Source organism: Megalobrama amblycephala, linkage group LG6, assembly GCF_018812025.1.
Source record: "Megalobrama amblycephala isolate DHTTF-2021 linkage group LG6, ASM1881202v1, whole genome shotgun sequence".
NCBI classification, from domain to species: Eukaryota; Metazoa; Chordata; class Actinopteri; order Cypriniformes; family Xenocyprididae; genus Megalobrama; species Megalobrama amblycephala.
Window position 1 is genome coordinate 907,336 of NC_063049.1, and position 14,056 is coordinate 921,391.

General features: G+C 41.5%; 1 protein-coding gene across 5 annotated transcripts in view; it reads left to right on the plus strand.

Annotated features, from left to right (window-relative positions):
• LOC125269575 (E3 SUMO-protein ligase RanBP2-like) overlaps positions 1–14,056 on the plus strand; it is a 73,094-nt gene that overhangs the window by 14,316 nt on the left and 44,722 nt on the right. For all 5 annotated transcript variants that reach the window (XM_048192499.1, XM_048192495.1, XM_048192496.1 and 2 more), the window contains exons 2-6: positions 3,221–3,288; positions 3,364–3,475; positions 7,717–7,869; positions 7,944–8,174; positions 8,408–8,550. In XM_048192499.1, coding sequence (XP_048048456.1) covers positions 3,221–3,288; positions 3,364–3,475; positions 7,717–7,869; positions 7,944–8,174; positions 8,408–8,550 — 707 coding nt within the window. The remainder of the gene's footprint in view (positions 1–3,220; positions 3,289–3,363; positions 3,476–7,716; positions 7,870–7,943; positions 8,175–8,407; positions 8,551–14,056) is intronic.

Here is a 14,056-nt window from a genome sequence, read left to right on the forward strand (position 1 = left end):
TTTTTTCTAGAAGACACTTGTGCGGCAGGACACTAACTGCGTTGTGATTCATTTAGGATGAGTGCTTTTTAATTTTTTTCCATGTGGTCCGTTTTCAGCGCATGCACTCTACGAGCTTTTTTCACGCTTCATTGTTTGCTTCCGATGCTCTCCATAGATTTCCATAGCTTTTCCTCTGATGCAACAGATTCGCCACTCGGAACATCTCTCCTCTCCTCCAGTCACCCGAGATAAGTCTCCAAGTTCACTTAAATTGCACCCAAGTAATTTCTGACTTTACAGAAACTACAATACTTAACGTTTATTCGATCCAGCTGACTGCAGTATTCCATCCGATTTCGTTTTGCAGTGTTGAGCATTATAACCAATCACACACGTTTCTGTTGAGTTTATGAATGTGATGGCCAATCAGAGGCGTTCAGATTAGTCATCACTGAAATTTAAGAGTTCAATGTACGCGCTCTCTGACTGAATTCTGACCGTAACTCGTGAATTCTCCCATCATAAACAACAAAGTGCAGATTCGATGTACTGTAAGAGATTCATGTCTCAAAGCTTCCTTAATTTTAATGGGAATGTTTGTGTGAGTGCTTAAACTTACATTATGGACCGCTTCACGATCAGTCACATTCTCTGCTCTCTTTTTTATACAGTTTATTCTTCATCATGCTGATAAGATTATTTTCTAATGTGTAAAAACCATTAAAATAATTCATAAATGGTTCTTACATTGTTTTATCTTTGTAGCAAGAATATGACGTGCAGTTTCACTAAACACAAAAAACATGATCTATTCTGTTAATGGAAATTATTACAATATCAAGAGCATTAATTGACAGTAATAACTCTGTAATGAGTTCCTGTTAATTTTATAATTTATGAGTAACTTTAGACAGTCTGTGTAAATAAACATTTACTGTATGCTGTTTTAGATGTTTCAGCTTCTGTTCCACCTTTGCAGTGTAAAGATGGCTTTTGTTAATGAAGTTTTATTGGTAGCTGTGTAAGAGTGGTTCGCCTACAGGGTTCAGACTGCAGGGTTACCGAATGACTAAAGAAACGTTACCAGCAAGATGGTAGAAAACTGTGCATTTTTTGTCTATTACCACTTTGATATAATATCAAAATACGTGGGACAACGTTGCTATAGTGTGATGATGTTACCTGAGGGAGAGAAAGAGGGAAGTGTAGAGGGAAACAGACAAAGAAAAGAGAAAGCAAAGATAGTGCCCCAAGAAAGAGAAGAGCCAAAGCTGTCTATATAATATTGATTGACATGATGTACTACACATTATAAGGTAGGATATAGAGTAGTACATCATGGCGTAGTGTAGGTCATGTCATTGTGTACTATGTCGCAGAAGTTGACGCTTTTTTCACGTAAGTCAAATTTGTCCGGCTGTCGCGCTGGAAGCTCGTTATTTTACTTTATAAAGTTTTAAATAAGGATATTTGTCTTACACACAAGCATTGATTCACTTCAGAAGACCTTTATTAACCCCCAGAGTTGTGTGGTGTGTGTTTTGTCATCGATGGATGCACTTTTTTGGACTTTAAAAACTCATCCTCCAATCACAATCATTGCCATTATAAAGCTTAGACAAGCCAGGATATTTTAATATAACTCTGATTGTGTTTGTCTGAAATTAGAAAGTTATATACACCTAGGATGGCTTGAGGGTTAGTAAATAATGGGGTAATTTTCATTTTTGGGTGAACTATCCCTTTAAATTTAAGTATTTGACATAAAAGACAACACAGGCAATCATAAAAATTGCAATTATGAAGGTACAAAAAAGTATTTGCCTCTGGAAAAGTCATGGAAATGTATTGGTAGTAATGTGTACGAACCATGAATTATCCATTTGAGCCATAGTGCATGATGGGAACTGAGCCTGACCTAGACTGTGTTGAATGCAATCAAATAGTATGAGTGACCTTGCTCAATATTTCTCATTAAGTGCGCTTGAACCTTGAGATTCAGCAGTTTTTCTAGAAGCTACTGAGTGATTTATCCATTTATGAGAGGAAAATACTCAGAGGTTCATTCATTTCAATTTAATTTGCATGATTCAGTTTCTCTCTGCTCTGAACAGTGAATTACTTTCAGCTTTAGGGTTTACAGTGTCAAAGATTAAAGCTGAATATAGTATGGTATACATGGATCATGGAAGCATGGGGTCTGCCAGGGCCTGGGCCCAGGTAACTTTTGAGGTCTGGTACAAATATGATATACAAAAATACATAGGCTACAGGTCCATATGTATGCGTGATTAATCATTAAAATATTGCAATCTCAATTCAAACACAAACACAAACGCTGTCTATTAGCTAAACATTTAAAGTTACGAATATTAATTTAAACCTGCTTTAGCACTGACACTGATCCAGAGAGTGCAGCGCTCATGTAAGCTGTATGTCTGGAACAGCTTCACAAACAGTGTTTTCAGCTAACAGTTGCTAATCCTTTGTTGCAAACATACGAAAAAATTGGGCTAAAAGTTTATAGTCCAGATATAAACACAGATGTTGCGGCAACTGCAATCAAAATGAGTAAATGACCTTTGAAACTGAAGTTACGCTTGATAAAGATTGTATCTATTCACATAGTTAAGCCCTGTAGGTGGTGGCCAGTGACTGTTGAAATGTATTTGATGAAATTCATTCAAAAACTCTGAACGAAACAAGTCTTCATTCATTAACTTCAAACTATTTTTTACATAATGAATTCATTCAAATAAAAATTTTAATAGACTCATTTAGACACTCTAAAAATAATTCTGGGTTAAAAACAACCCAAGTTGGGTTAAATATGGACAGTTTTTAAACAGTAGTTGAGTTAAATAAAAATACCCAGCAGGTTGGGTCAAACATTTAACCCAGTCGCTGGGTTTGTCCATATTTAACCCAACTTGGGTTATTTTTATCCCTGCATTTTTTAGAGTGTAACAATAAGACATTTATAAATAGACTCATTTATAACATTTTTTATTTGAGGTCAGACCTTCAAGTAAATTACATATTATTATGTTTGGTTGTCTTAATGTTTTGTTTTCAGAATCAGGGCAGAACTGTGATCGATCTCTATATCTATCTCTAAAAAAATACAGATTATCCAGAGTCATTAATAAAGTTTAAAAGAACATTCCGCGATCCATGAAGGTGTACATTATCACACACTGATATTAACTGTGATGCTGTACCTGTTTGTGTCCTGCAGGAGTCAGGGAAAGGGTTTCTGTTTGCCAAACTCTACTTTGAGGCTAAAGAATATGAACTCGCTCAAAGGTAGGTTCACTCCTGTGCTCTCTGTCATTGGTCTGATGTGTGGTTCCTCTCTGAGTGATGTTTCTCTCATCACAGGCATGTTCAGGAATATTTGAGCGCACAGCCGAAGGATCCTAAAGCACACAAGTTCCTCGGGCAGCTGTTCGAGCGTGAGGGTGAAAATAACAAAGCTGTGGGATGTTACAAGGTTCGGTTTCCTTCATTTACTCTGACATGGTTATCTACGGCATAGTCTTTAAAAACACGCTTCAGCTGTGGAGTTTAACCATAATTATGCTGGAGAAATATACATATATACAAAAATATCTGAAAGGTTTTCAATACTGGTTAATGTCTGGAGGGAGTTCAGCTTCCTGACAGCCTGATGTATAAAGCTGTCCTTCAGTCTGCTGGTCCTGCCTGGAGACGTGGATGTGTGTTTTGAAAAGTTTTTTAGTTTTTTTTTGTCTTTTTCCCCTCTTGAAAATAAATCACAAACCACAGTGTGTTACGGTAGCTGGTGCAGAGATGAGGCAGATACGGATTTCCACAATAACAGATAATACTTTAATGTAATAAAGGCAGAGTACACCCAACATACACTAAACAAAACAGAGAACGGACAAGGAGTGCAGGGAGTGAGTGCCATAAAAAGGGAGTGATGATAATAGAGTCCAGGTGCAGGTGATGAGTGATGATGAGGAGCTGACGAGGGAAGTGAGTGCAGGTGACGAAACAGGAGGATCATGGGAATTAGAGTCCAGGGGAACAAGGGATCTGTAACAGTACCTGGGCGCCCTGGAGACCTCAAGCCGGTGCAGGGGGAGGAGCAGACTGGAGTGGAGGTCTCCAGGGCGGGTTCAAAAGCCATGGCGGGTCAGGGGCCGTGGGCAGCCATGGCGGGTCAGGTGCCGTGGACGGCCGTGGAGGGTCAGGTGCAGCGGACGGCCGTGGAGGGTCAGGAGCAGCGGGCTGCCGTGGAGGGTCAGGTGCAGCGGGCTGCCGTGGAGGGTCAGGTGCAGCGGGCAGCCATGGCGGGTCAGGTGCCGTGGACAGCCGTGGAGGGTCAGGAGCAGCGGGCTGCCGTGGAGGGTCAGGTGCAGCGGGCTGCCGTGGAGGGTCAGGTGCAGCGGGCTGCCGTGGAGGGTCAGGTGCAGCGGGCTGCCGTGGAGGGTCAGGTGCAGCGGGCTGCCGTGGAGGGTCAGGTGCAGCTGGCTGCCGTGGGGGGTCAGGTGCAGCGGGCTGCCGTGGGGGGTCAGGTGCCGTGGACGGCCGTGGCGGGTCAGGAGCCGAGGGCAGCCATGGCGATTCAGGGGCCGAAGGCAGCCATGGTGGGTCCAGAGCCTTTAACGAGGCCTTGATGCCGTCGAGCCCAGGAGGCGCTGAAGGACCGGCGGGAGATGGCAGAACCAGCGGCTCCGCCGACCGAAGCGCAGCCGGAGCTCCAGAAGGCCGCAGTTGAAGACAGACGACAGACAACAAAGTGAACACCGGAGGGAGTGAGGAGGCCAACTGGAACCGAGGGACAGAGGGACGGAGCGGAGACGGAGGAGTGCAGTCCAGAGGGGAGGGAAGGCTGACGAGGGACCAAGGTGTGAGCGGAGGCAGGATGGAGACTGGTGAGACTGGTGGACTGATGGGCAACGGTGGAGGAGAGGGAGGTTGGAGCCAGGGTGAAGGTAATCGACCAGAGGGCCGAGGTGGAGATCTGGGTGAGGTGGCTTGAGGCGGAGGTGCAGTGCAGACACAAATGGGAGGAGGCAGGAGAGGGAGGCAGGGAGGGAAAACAGTCTTTGGGCTGGAGAATTCCATAACAAAGTTCGTAATAGGAGCTGGCTCGTGAGAGGCTGGAGCGGCTGGCTTGGCGGCGGCGGCTGGAGCTGAGAGCTCGGACCAAAAGTCAATTAAACAAGCCGCATCACTGGGCGGCTTATGTGAGGCTGGAAGAGGGGTCCAGTCCATTCCCTCATACATAATTAAAATTCCCGTAGGAACGGGAGCGGGCTCGTCGGAGACTGGAGAGGGCTCGTCGGCGGAGACTGGAGATGCAGGCTCGTCGGCGGAGACTGGAGATGCAGGCTCGGCGGCGGAGACTGGAGATGCAGGCTCGGCGGCGGAGACTGGAGATGCAGGCTCGGCGGCGGAGACTGGAGATGCAGGCTCGGCGGCGGAGACTGGAGATGCAGGCTCGGCGGCGGAGACTGGAGATGCAGGCTCGGCGGCGGAGACTGGAGCTGACTTGGGCTTTCTCTTCCTCCGCCTCCTGGACCCAGCAGAGGAGTGAGGGTCCAGCATAGTACAGACAGGAAGCTCGCTGGAGGGGTATGCGGAGGAAGACGGTGGCTGACTGACTGGCCCGGCCAACCGTGTTTCTGGATGGACTAGAGACAAACACCCATCCTGAACCCAATCAACAAAGAATTTCGAGTCATTTAACCACAAAATGGAATTGATAGTTTCGCTTAAGGAGAAACGATAATCAGGTTCACCAAAACAGATAGTGTCATCATCTAGTCCATCCAGAAACAGGGAGATCAAACATGCTTCAGGCCAGTCAGACAAAAAAGCGAGCTCAACGAACTCCTCCACATACCTCTCCAGCGAACGACCAACCTGTAGGAGCCCGATGAGGTGATCGCCGGTTGACAGAGGTGTTGGAGGAGCAGGAGCCAGGGAGCTGGGAAAAGTCTCCATTTTCTTTTGTGGAAAATCCGGTCGGTTTAAAGGTCCGTTCTTCTGTTACGGTAGCTGGTGCAGAGATGAGGCAGATACGGATTTCCACAATAACAGATAATACTTTAATGTAATAAAGGCAGAGTACACCCAACATACACTAAACAAAACAGAGAATGGACAAGGAGTGCAGGGAGTGAGTGCCATATAAAGGGAGTGATGATAGAGTCCAGGTGCAGGGGATGAGTGATGATGAGGAGCTGACGAGGGAAGTGAGTGCAGGTGACGAAACAGGAGGATCATGGGAAATAGAGTCCAGGGGAACAAGGGATCTGTAACACAGTGGAGCTATATACTATTTTTTGACAGCTGTTACAGAAACATTTTTACAAAAAATCTTCTGATTTAACCTTAAGTATCAAATAGCTTCGATATTTGCACCTGTATTTACAATGACACTATTAATTCTTAATTTCTGATAGGAGTGCAAAATCAATCAGTAGCTATTAATAGAATAACGAGACACAAACCTCTATGTTCAGTTGTGTTTGCTCCCATTTATTTTTGATGCTATACATATACAAAGTTTTAATCCCAAAGCTTGCACAATCTACTCCTCCTTGATTGTCTCGTTAAGATGATGCAGAAGTGCGTTCCAAAAAGAGTTTTTTTTTGACCCCTACACCCTTCATCCCTTCGAAGCTCTCACTCCGGAGGGTAAACCCTTTGAAGGGGATAGGGATGAGCCCTTCCGAATGGAACGTGGGGACTGTCACAGTCTCCGTCTGTCCTGGTTTCCAAAAGACTCCATCTCCCATCATCCTCCCTGGCCCTCACTGAACTCACTCCACCATCAGCTGATCACACACACTTGTTCCCCATCAGCACCACATCACACAGGACTTTTAAGTACACCACTCTCCTCCCTCAGTGGTCCAGTCACTGTTGTTTTGGATGTGTTTACCTGCTGTTTGAGTTGTTATTAAACCTTTTGAGTTATTTCTCCTGCCTTCTTCCTCCTATGGTCACACACCGTGACAATCACATGTTTGGTAATTTCATGACTCCATTTACAACAGAACAACGACGGTCATTGCTCGTAGCTTCTTTTGTGCTTTATTTAAGCTACGAGCACAGTATAACGGCTGATTGGACAGTCGTGTTATTTTTTCTGAATTTTACTGACATAGCCTGACAACATCTCATCTGACCGCTATTCACTGTAGTTCAACTGAAGCTCCCTCATCATGACATTACACAGCACCTCTCACAAATGTCTCCATGGTTGCAAGGCACGCTCCCTGTCTTACCCTGATTTAAAAAAAAAAAAAACCCTTTCCTGCTTCCAGTCAGTGATCTCACCATTATATTCATTCAGCGGATTAGATGCTCGGTAAGGCAAATTACAACAAAGTGTGATAAACAAACATATTAAAAAACGATGGAAGATTTGTTTGTTCATGAGAAGGGTTGAATATGTGATAAATTAACGGTTTCTTTGTTTTTCTGTTTAGCTAAAAGCTGCACACTGACTGCTTGTCATGTTTATTTCTGTTAGATTAATCTATATCAAGTAAAAATCTCCAGACCTTATCGTTATTGCCATCAATTTTATCACGATTCAATATATCATTTACTGGCCTAACCCTAATATTAAGTCATATAGTTTATTAGCTAATCTATATTAGGTCATTGTGTTGTTGAACTTTTAATGCACTAAAGCATGAATGCGTGGTACCCGTCCTGTAATGCTGCTGTTTGTCTCTGAACTCTCAGCGTTCGGTGGATCTGAATCCGGCTCAGTCGGACCTGGTTCTGAAGGTGGCGGAGCTGCTGTGCGGTAAACCGGAGCCGGACAGCCGGGCCGAGTTCTGGGTGGAGAAAGCTGCCAGGCTCCTGCCGGGACATCCCTCCGTCTTCAATCTGAGGGTCAGTGTGCGTCACATCAGCCTGCTCTGAAAACACCCGCTGTCCTCTGAGTTCACGGTTCTCTCTCTCTGCAGGAGACGCTTCTGAGCACACGAGGACAGAATGCCTCCAACCAGCTGTACGAGCTGCTTCAGTCGGAGCTCCGGCTGCGGCCCGACGACACCTACATCAACCTCAGGCTGGTGCGTCTGTACAGCGCTGACGGGCGGCACGAGGAGGCGCTCAAGCACTGCCTCGCGGTGGAGAAGACTGGCCTTCTGAGGGACCGTCTGGAGTGGTACGAGCTTCTGGTCAGCACCCTTCAGGTCAGTGACTCTGTCAGTCTCCTCTCATGTTAGACCAGGGTTTTTACATCATCAAATCATGAGAGATCATCTGACTGACTCTTACATGGGTTGTTTTTGGGATAGTTCACCCAAAACTTTTGCTGAGACAAGGATGTTTTCGTTCTGTAATGTGACCATGAAAGGTTTCAGCAGATGAAGGGAAGTTGGTGATGTGACTCTGTCGTGAGAGTGATCAGTCTGCTGTGTTTCAGGAGTATCTCTGCCAGCCGAGCGTGGCGTCGAACGAGCAGGCGTCACGCAAGCTTCACAGAGAGCTGCTGCTGGCGCTCTGCAGCCGCGTCAGACTGACACTGACGGAGAAGAGCTGTGAGGAGAGCGCTGATGCTCTCTGGAGGTATGTGAACACGAGCCTGTCTGGCCACAGCGCCGGCACATGAACCGATCATCTCTACCTCTTTACTACTAGATACAGCACCAAATAAACATGAATGAACATTAGAAGATACAGAACAACTTACTGAAATTAATCATGTCTCATGTAATCAGTCAATCAATCAGAGTCTCAGAAAGACGTCAATAGTCAAGTCAAGTCACCTACATTTATATAGCGCTTTTTACAATGCAGATTGTGTCAAAGCAGCTTTACATTGATAATTGGTATATCATTTTTCCTTTTAAAGAATAGTGTCAATGCAGGCAGATCAAAAGCACTGTTGAATAAATGTCAAGGATACTGTTGAATATCAAATGTCAAGTCAAATGTGTAATTAGTGTAATTAAATTAGGGCTGCACGATTAATCGTATTTTATCACGATAACGATATCTGCTTCTCCCGATTGATTTTAAATAATTGTCACGATATTGGCCCACTCTATGAAAATGAACATAATTTGGAAATATTGGAAGTAATATTAGGAATTTCGCTGTTTTATCTTTTGAAGTTCCTAAAGGTTTTACCAGTTTTCATAATGTTGATCAGCTAGAAATGATTTTTCTTTGCTTTACGAATTTGCCGGGCAATTTGAATCTGGTTTGTCTTATTGCAAACGAATTGTGATGCTTTAAAATCTAATGTGAATACATATTACAAAGCGCTCACCAAAACCATGTTTTGTATTGATTTACCATCTAACGAAGTTATCATAGTTGGTTAAATTTAAGTCTTTGTGCCACCTACAGGCCTTTTGGGTGAAGTGTAGGTTGGTAAAGAACTTGCAAAATAGCCATAGTTACATTACTCTTTTGATAGAATAAACATGATTAATAATCGTGATTATAATTTTGAGGAAACTGTGGCACTGGCTGTCGTGTCGATGATGTCTTCACAATGGATGATCTAGTCGACTCGATCTCTGCTGATACTTCAGGGCTGCGTTGTGGTCGTATCAAGGCGCCGGTCCTCGGTCTCATCTGGAAACAGCCCCGAATCCGGTTGGCTACGGTAAACCTCGGGATAAACAGAAAGACTAATATTAGCGTAGATGCCATTCTTTTTCTGATGTAACGAGTACATCTGGTGTTATAGGATGTGTTCCCGGTTCCGGCTGAACTAATTTATGCAGCCTAATAATCCTTTAACGGATTTGAAAATATAAATATATAATGTGTTATGTGTATGCCAGGTTAAAGAGATGCGTTTTTAGTCTAGATTTAAACTGACAGAGTGTGTCTGCATCCCGAACAATGCTAGGAAGGTTGTTCCAGAGTTTAGGTGCTAAATAGGAGAAGGATCTACCACCTGCGGTTGATTTTGATATTCTAGGTATTATCAGCTGGCCTGAATTCTGAGATCGCAATAAACGTGAAGGACTATAATGCATTAAGAGCTCGCTTAGGTACTGGGGGGCTAAACCATTTAGAGCTTTGTAAGTAATTAGCAAGATTTTAAAATCTATACGATGTTTAACAGGAAGCCAATGCAGTGACGACAGAACTGGGCTAATATGGTCATACTTCCTAGTTCTAGTAAGGACTCTAGCTGCTGCATTTTGTACGAGCTGTAGTTTATTTATCAAGCGGGAGGAACAACCACCCAGTAGAGCGTTTCAGTAATCTAGCCTTGAGGTCATGAACGCATGAACTAACTGTTCTGCATTCTTCATTGAGAGCATATGTCGTAGTTTAGATATATTTTTAAGATGGAAGAAAGCGGTTTTACAGATGCTAGTAACATGGCCTTCAAATGAAAGATTGGTATCAAAGAGCACACCCAGGTTCCTAACTGACGACGAAAACTTAACAGAGCAGCCATCAAGTGTTAGACAGTATTCTAGGTTATTACGTGAAGAAGTTTTCGCTCCAAAAATTAGAATCTCTGTTTTTTCTGAATTTAGTAGTAGGAAATTACTGGTCATCCAGTTTTTTATATCAGCTATACATTCTGTTAATTTAGCGAATTGGTAAGTTTCGTCAGGGCGTGAAGAAATATAGAGCTGAGTATCATCAGCGTAACAATGAAAAGTAACGCCATGCTTCCTAATGATATCTCCCAAGGGTAGTATGTACAGAGTGAAAAGCAACGGTCCTAGTACTGAGCCTTGCGGTACTCCATATTTAACTTGTGATCGATATGATATCTCATTGTTTACTACTACAAACTGATAACGGTCAGATAAGTATGATTTGAACCATGCCAATGCAATTCCACTAATGCCAACATAATTTTCAAGTCTATTTAAGAGAATATTGTGATCAATAGTGTCAAATGCAGCACTAAGATCCAGTAACACTAATAGAGAGATACAACCACGATCTGATGATAAGAGCAAATCATCAGTAACTCTAATGAGAGCAGTCTCAGTACTATGGTACGGTCTAAATCCTGACTGGAAATCCTCACAGATACTATTTCTTTCTAAAAAGGAACATAGTTGCGATGAAACTGCCTTTTCTAGTATTTTTGACAGAAAAGTGAGATTTGAGATCGGCCTGTAATTGACTAATTCTCTAGGATCAAGTTGTGGTTTTTTAATAAGAGGTTTAATAATAGCCAGCTTAAAAGTTTTTGGTACGTATCCTAATGACAAAGATGAATTAACAATATTAAGAAGGGGATCTATGACTTCTGGAAGCATCTTTTTCAATAGCTTAGTTGGTATAGGGTCTAACATACATGTTGTTGATTTTGATGATTTAACAAGTTTAGACAATTCTTCCTCTCCTAAAGCAGTAAATGAAATGAATTTTTCCTCAGGGACACTACAATGCACTGTCTGACACGATACTGTAGTAGACGGTTGCATGGTTATAATTTTCTCTCTAATATTATCAATCTTGCAAGTAAAGAAGTTCATAAAGTCATTACTGCTGTGCTCTTTGGAAACATCAGAAGTTGAAGCTTTATTTCTTGTTAATTTAGCCACTGTATCAAATAAATACCTAGGGTTATGTTTATTTTCTTCTAAAAGTTTTGAAAAATAGGCAGATCTAGCAGTTTTTAAGGCCTTTCTGTACTCAATCATTTTCTCTCTCCACGAAATGCGAAATACTTCTAGTTTTGTTTTCTTCCAGCTACGCTCCATTTTTCTGGCTGCAGTTTTTAGGGCCCGAGTGTGCTCATTGTACCATGGTGTTGGATTAATTTCCTTAATCTTTTTTAAACGCAAAGGAGTAACTGAGTCTAATGTGCTGGAAAAGACATAGGCAATAGTTTCTGTTGCAACATCGAGGTCTTCTAAGCTGTCTGGTATGCTAAGGCGATGAAACTGATCAGGAAGGTTATTTATAAAGCGATCTTTAGTGGTAGAAGTGATGGTTCTACCATATTTATGGCAGGGAGGCAGTTTAGCCTCTTTGACTAAATGTAGTATACACGAGACTAGATAATGATCTGAGATGTCATCACTCTGCTGCAGAATTTCAACGGCGTCAATATCGATTCCATGTGACAATATTAGATCTAAAGTATGATTACGACAATGAGTGGGTCCCGACACGTGTTGTCTAACTCCAATAGAGTTTAGAATGTCTGTAAATGCCAATCCCAATGAGTCTTTTTTATTATCTACATGGATATTAAAATCACCAACAACAAGGACTTTATCTGCAGCTAGTACTAACTCTGATAGAAAATCAGCAAATTCTTTGATAAAGTCTGTATGGTGTCCTGGTGGCCTCTATACAGTAGCCAACACAAATGTCAACTTACATAATGTTACGTAAAGCACCATCACTTTGAAGGAATTATATTTGAAAGACTTTTGACTAATACTGTAAATATTACTATAAATTACAGCAACACCTCCCCCTTTGCCTTTCTGTCGAGGATTGTGTCGATAATCATAACCTTGAGGGCTGGACTCATTTAAAGTAGTGTAATCGTCCGGTTTTAGCCAGGTTTCTGTCAAACACAGCACATCTAGATTATTGTCTGTGATAATATCGTTTACAATAAGTGCTTTTGAAGAAAGTGATCTAATATTTAAGAACCCAAGCTTTATCATTTGTTTATCATTATTATCTCGATTTTTTTATTTGTTGAGCATCAATTAAATTTTTTCCATTAAATGGGTTTGGAAGTTTTTTGTTTTTATTAATTCGGGGTACAGACACAGTCTCTATTTGATAATATCTAGGTGCAAGAGTTTCTATGTGTTGGGATTTATCTGACTTCTGTAACGTGAGGCAGCTAGCAGACGGTCGGTTTAGCCAGTCTGTCTGCTTCCTGACCAATAGAGAGCTGGAGAACAATAATGTCATGTAATGTCACATTTACCTCAGAAAAGCCATTCAGTGACCATAAACTCAGTAGTCAGCTAGAAAAATAACTCTAGGGAAGAGCGTTTTGATAAATATATATGCACTAGATTACATATTCTTTATATTTATACTTAATGTATGTTTGAATAAATCCATAATAAAAACAAGTTATGACTTGAGAAACAAGTTGCCCTAGCCACCGCTTAAATGTTCATATTTTAACAATGATCTGGAGTAGAAACAATTATATAATTAAAGTTGATATAAAAACTGCCTTATGTACAATTTAAATGTTTGTATAGAATTTTGAGTGTTCATTAATAAATACTTTTGATCAGTTTATCATTTCGGTTTCTGTAACTAGTTTGTAGAGGTTATGTTGACGTTTACCTGCACTAACATGACTAGTCATTCTGTTTTTTGTATAGTCAGGGCTCAGCATTATGACTTGTCATGTGCTTGTCCTTCGTACAACTAAATCGGTCATCTGAATAAAAAAAGTTGCTTGTCCATAAAAAAAAAAAAAAAGGATTTTTTTGTGGTGTTAATATAACTTATTATGAAGCAATATTCTCATCAGTGTTCAATCAGCTTTGACATATTTAAATCTGCATATTTGAGCAATTTTCCCCTCAGGGCATGTTTTTATCTTTTATAAAGGGCATTTTCCCCCCTAATCTTATTAAATGTATGCTTCATCTTTCATTTTAAGTTCTTAAATTTGATCTATAAATTAATTTAAAATAAGACACTATAGGGCTGTTACCAGTCTTAATTAAATAATTTACACTGAAAAATTACAACTGCTTTAAATGAGATTTAAAGTTATGAGATTGTTTTAAATATATTTTTTAAATATACAAATAAGAAATTTGGGGGGGGGGGGAATTCTACTTCTAAACATGAAACTAAACCACCAGTAGGTGGCAGCAAGTGTCCATCTTCATGAGTGAGTCATTCATACAAACGATTCATTCCAGTGGTTGATTCATTCAAGAATGAGGCAGTTGTTTATGAATAGGTCATTGAATCTTTGACTCAACCCGATTCGTTCAAAACACTGAATCATTCAGTAAAGTGTTGCTGTGAGATGTGCTATGGTTCTGCTGTGATCTTTGTTTGGAACTATTTTTTCCTGCTGAAACAGAACAAAATCAGTCAATTTTGCATCTAAAATGTGACTGAATATTAACTACATGTT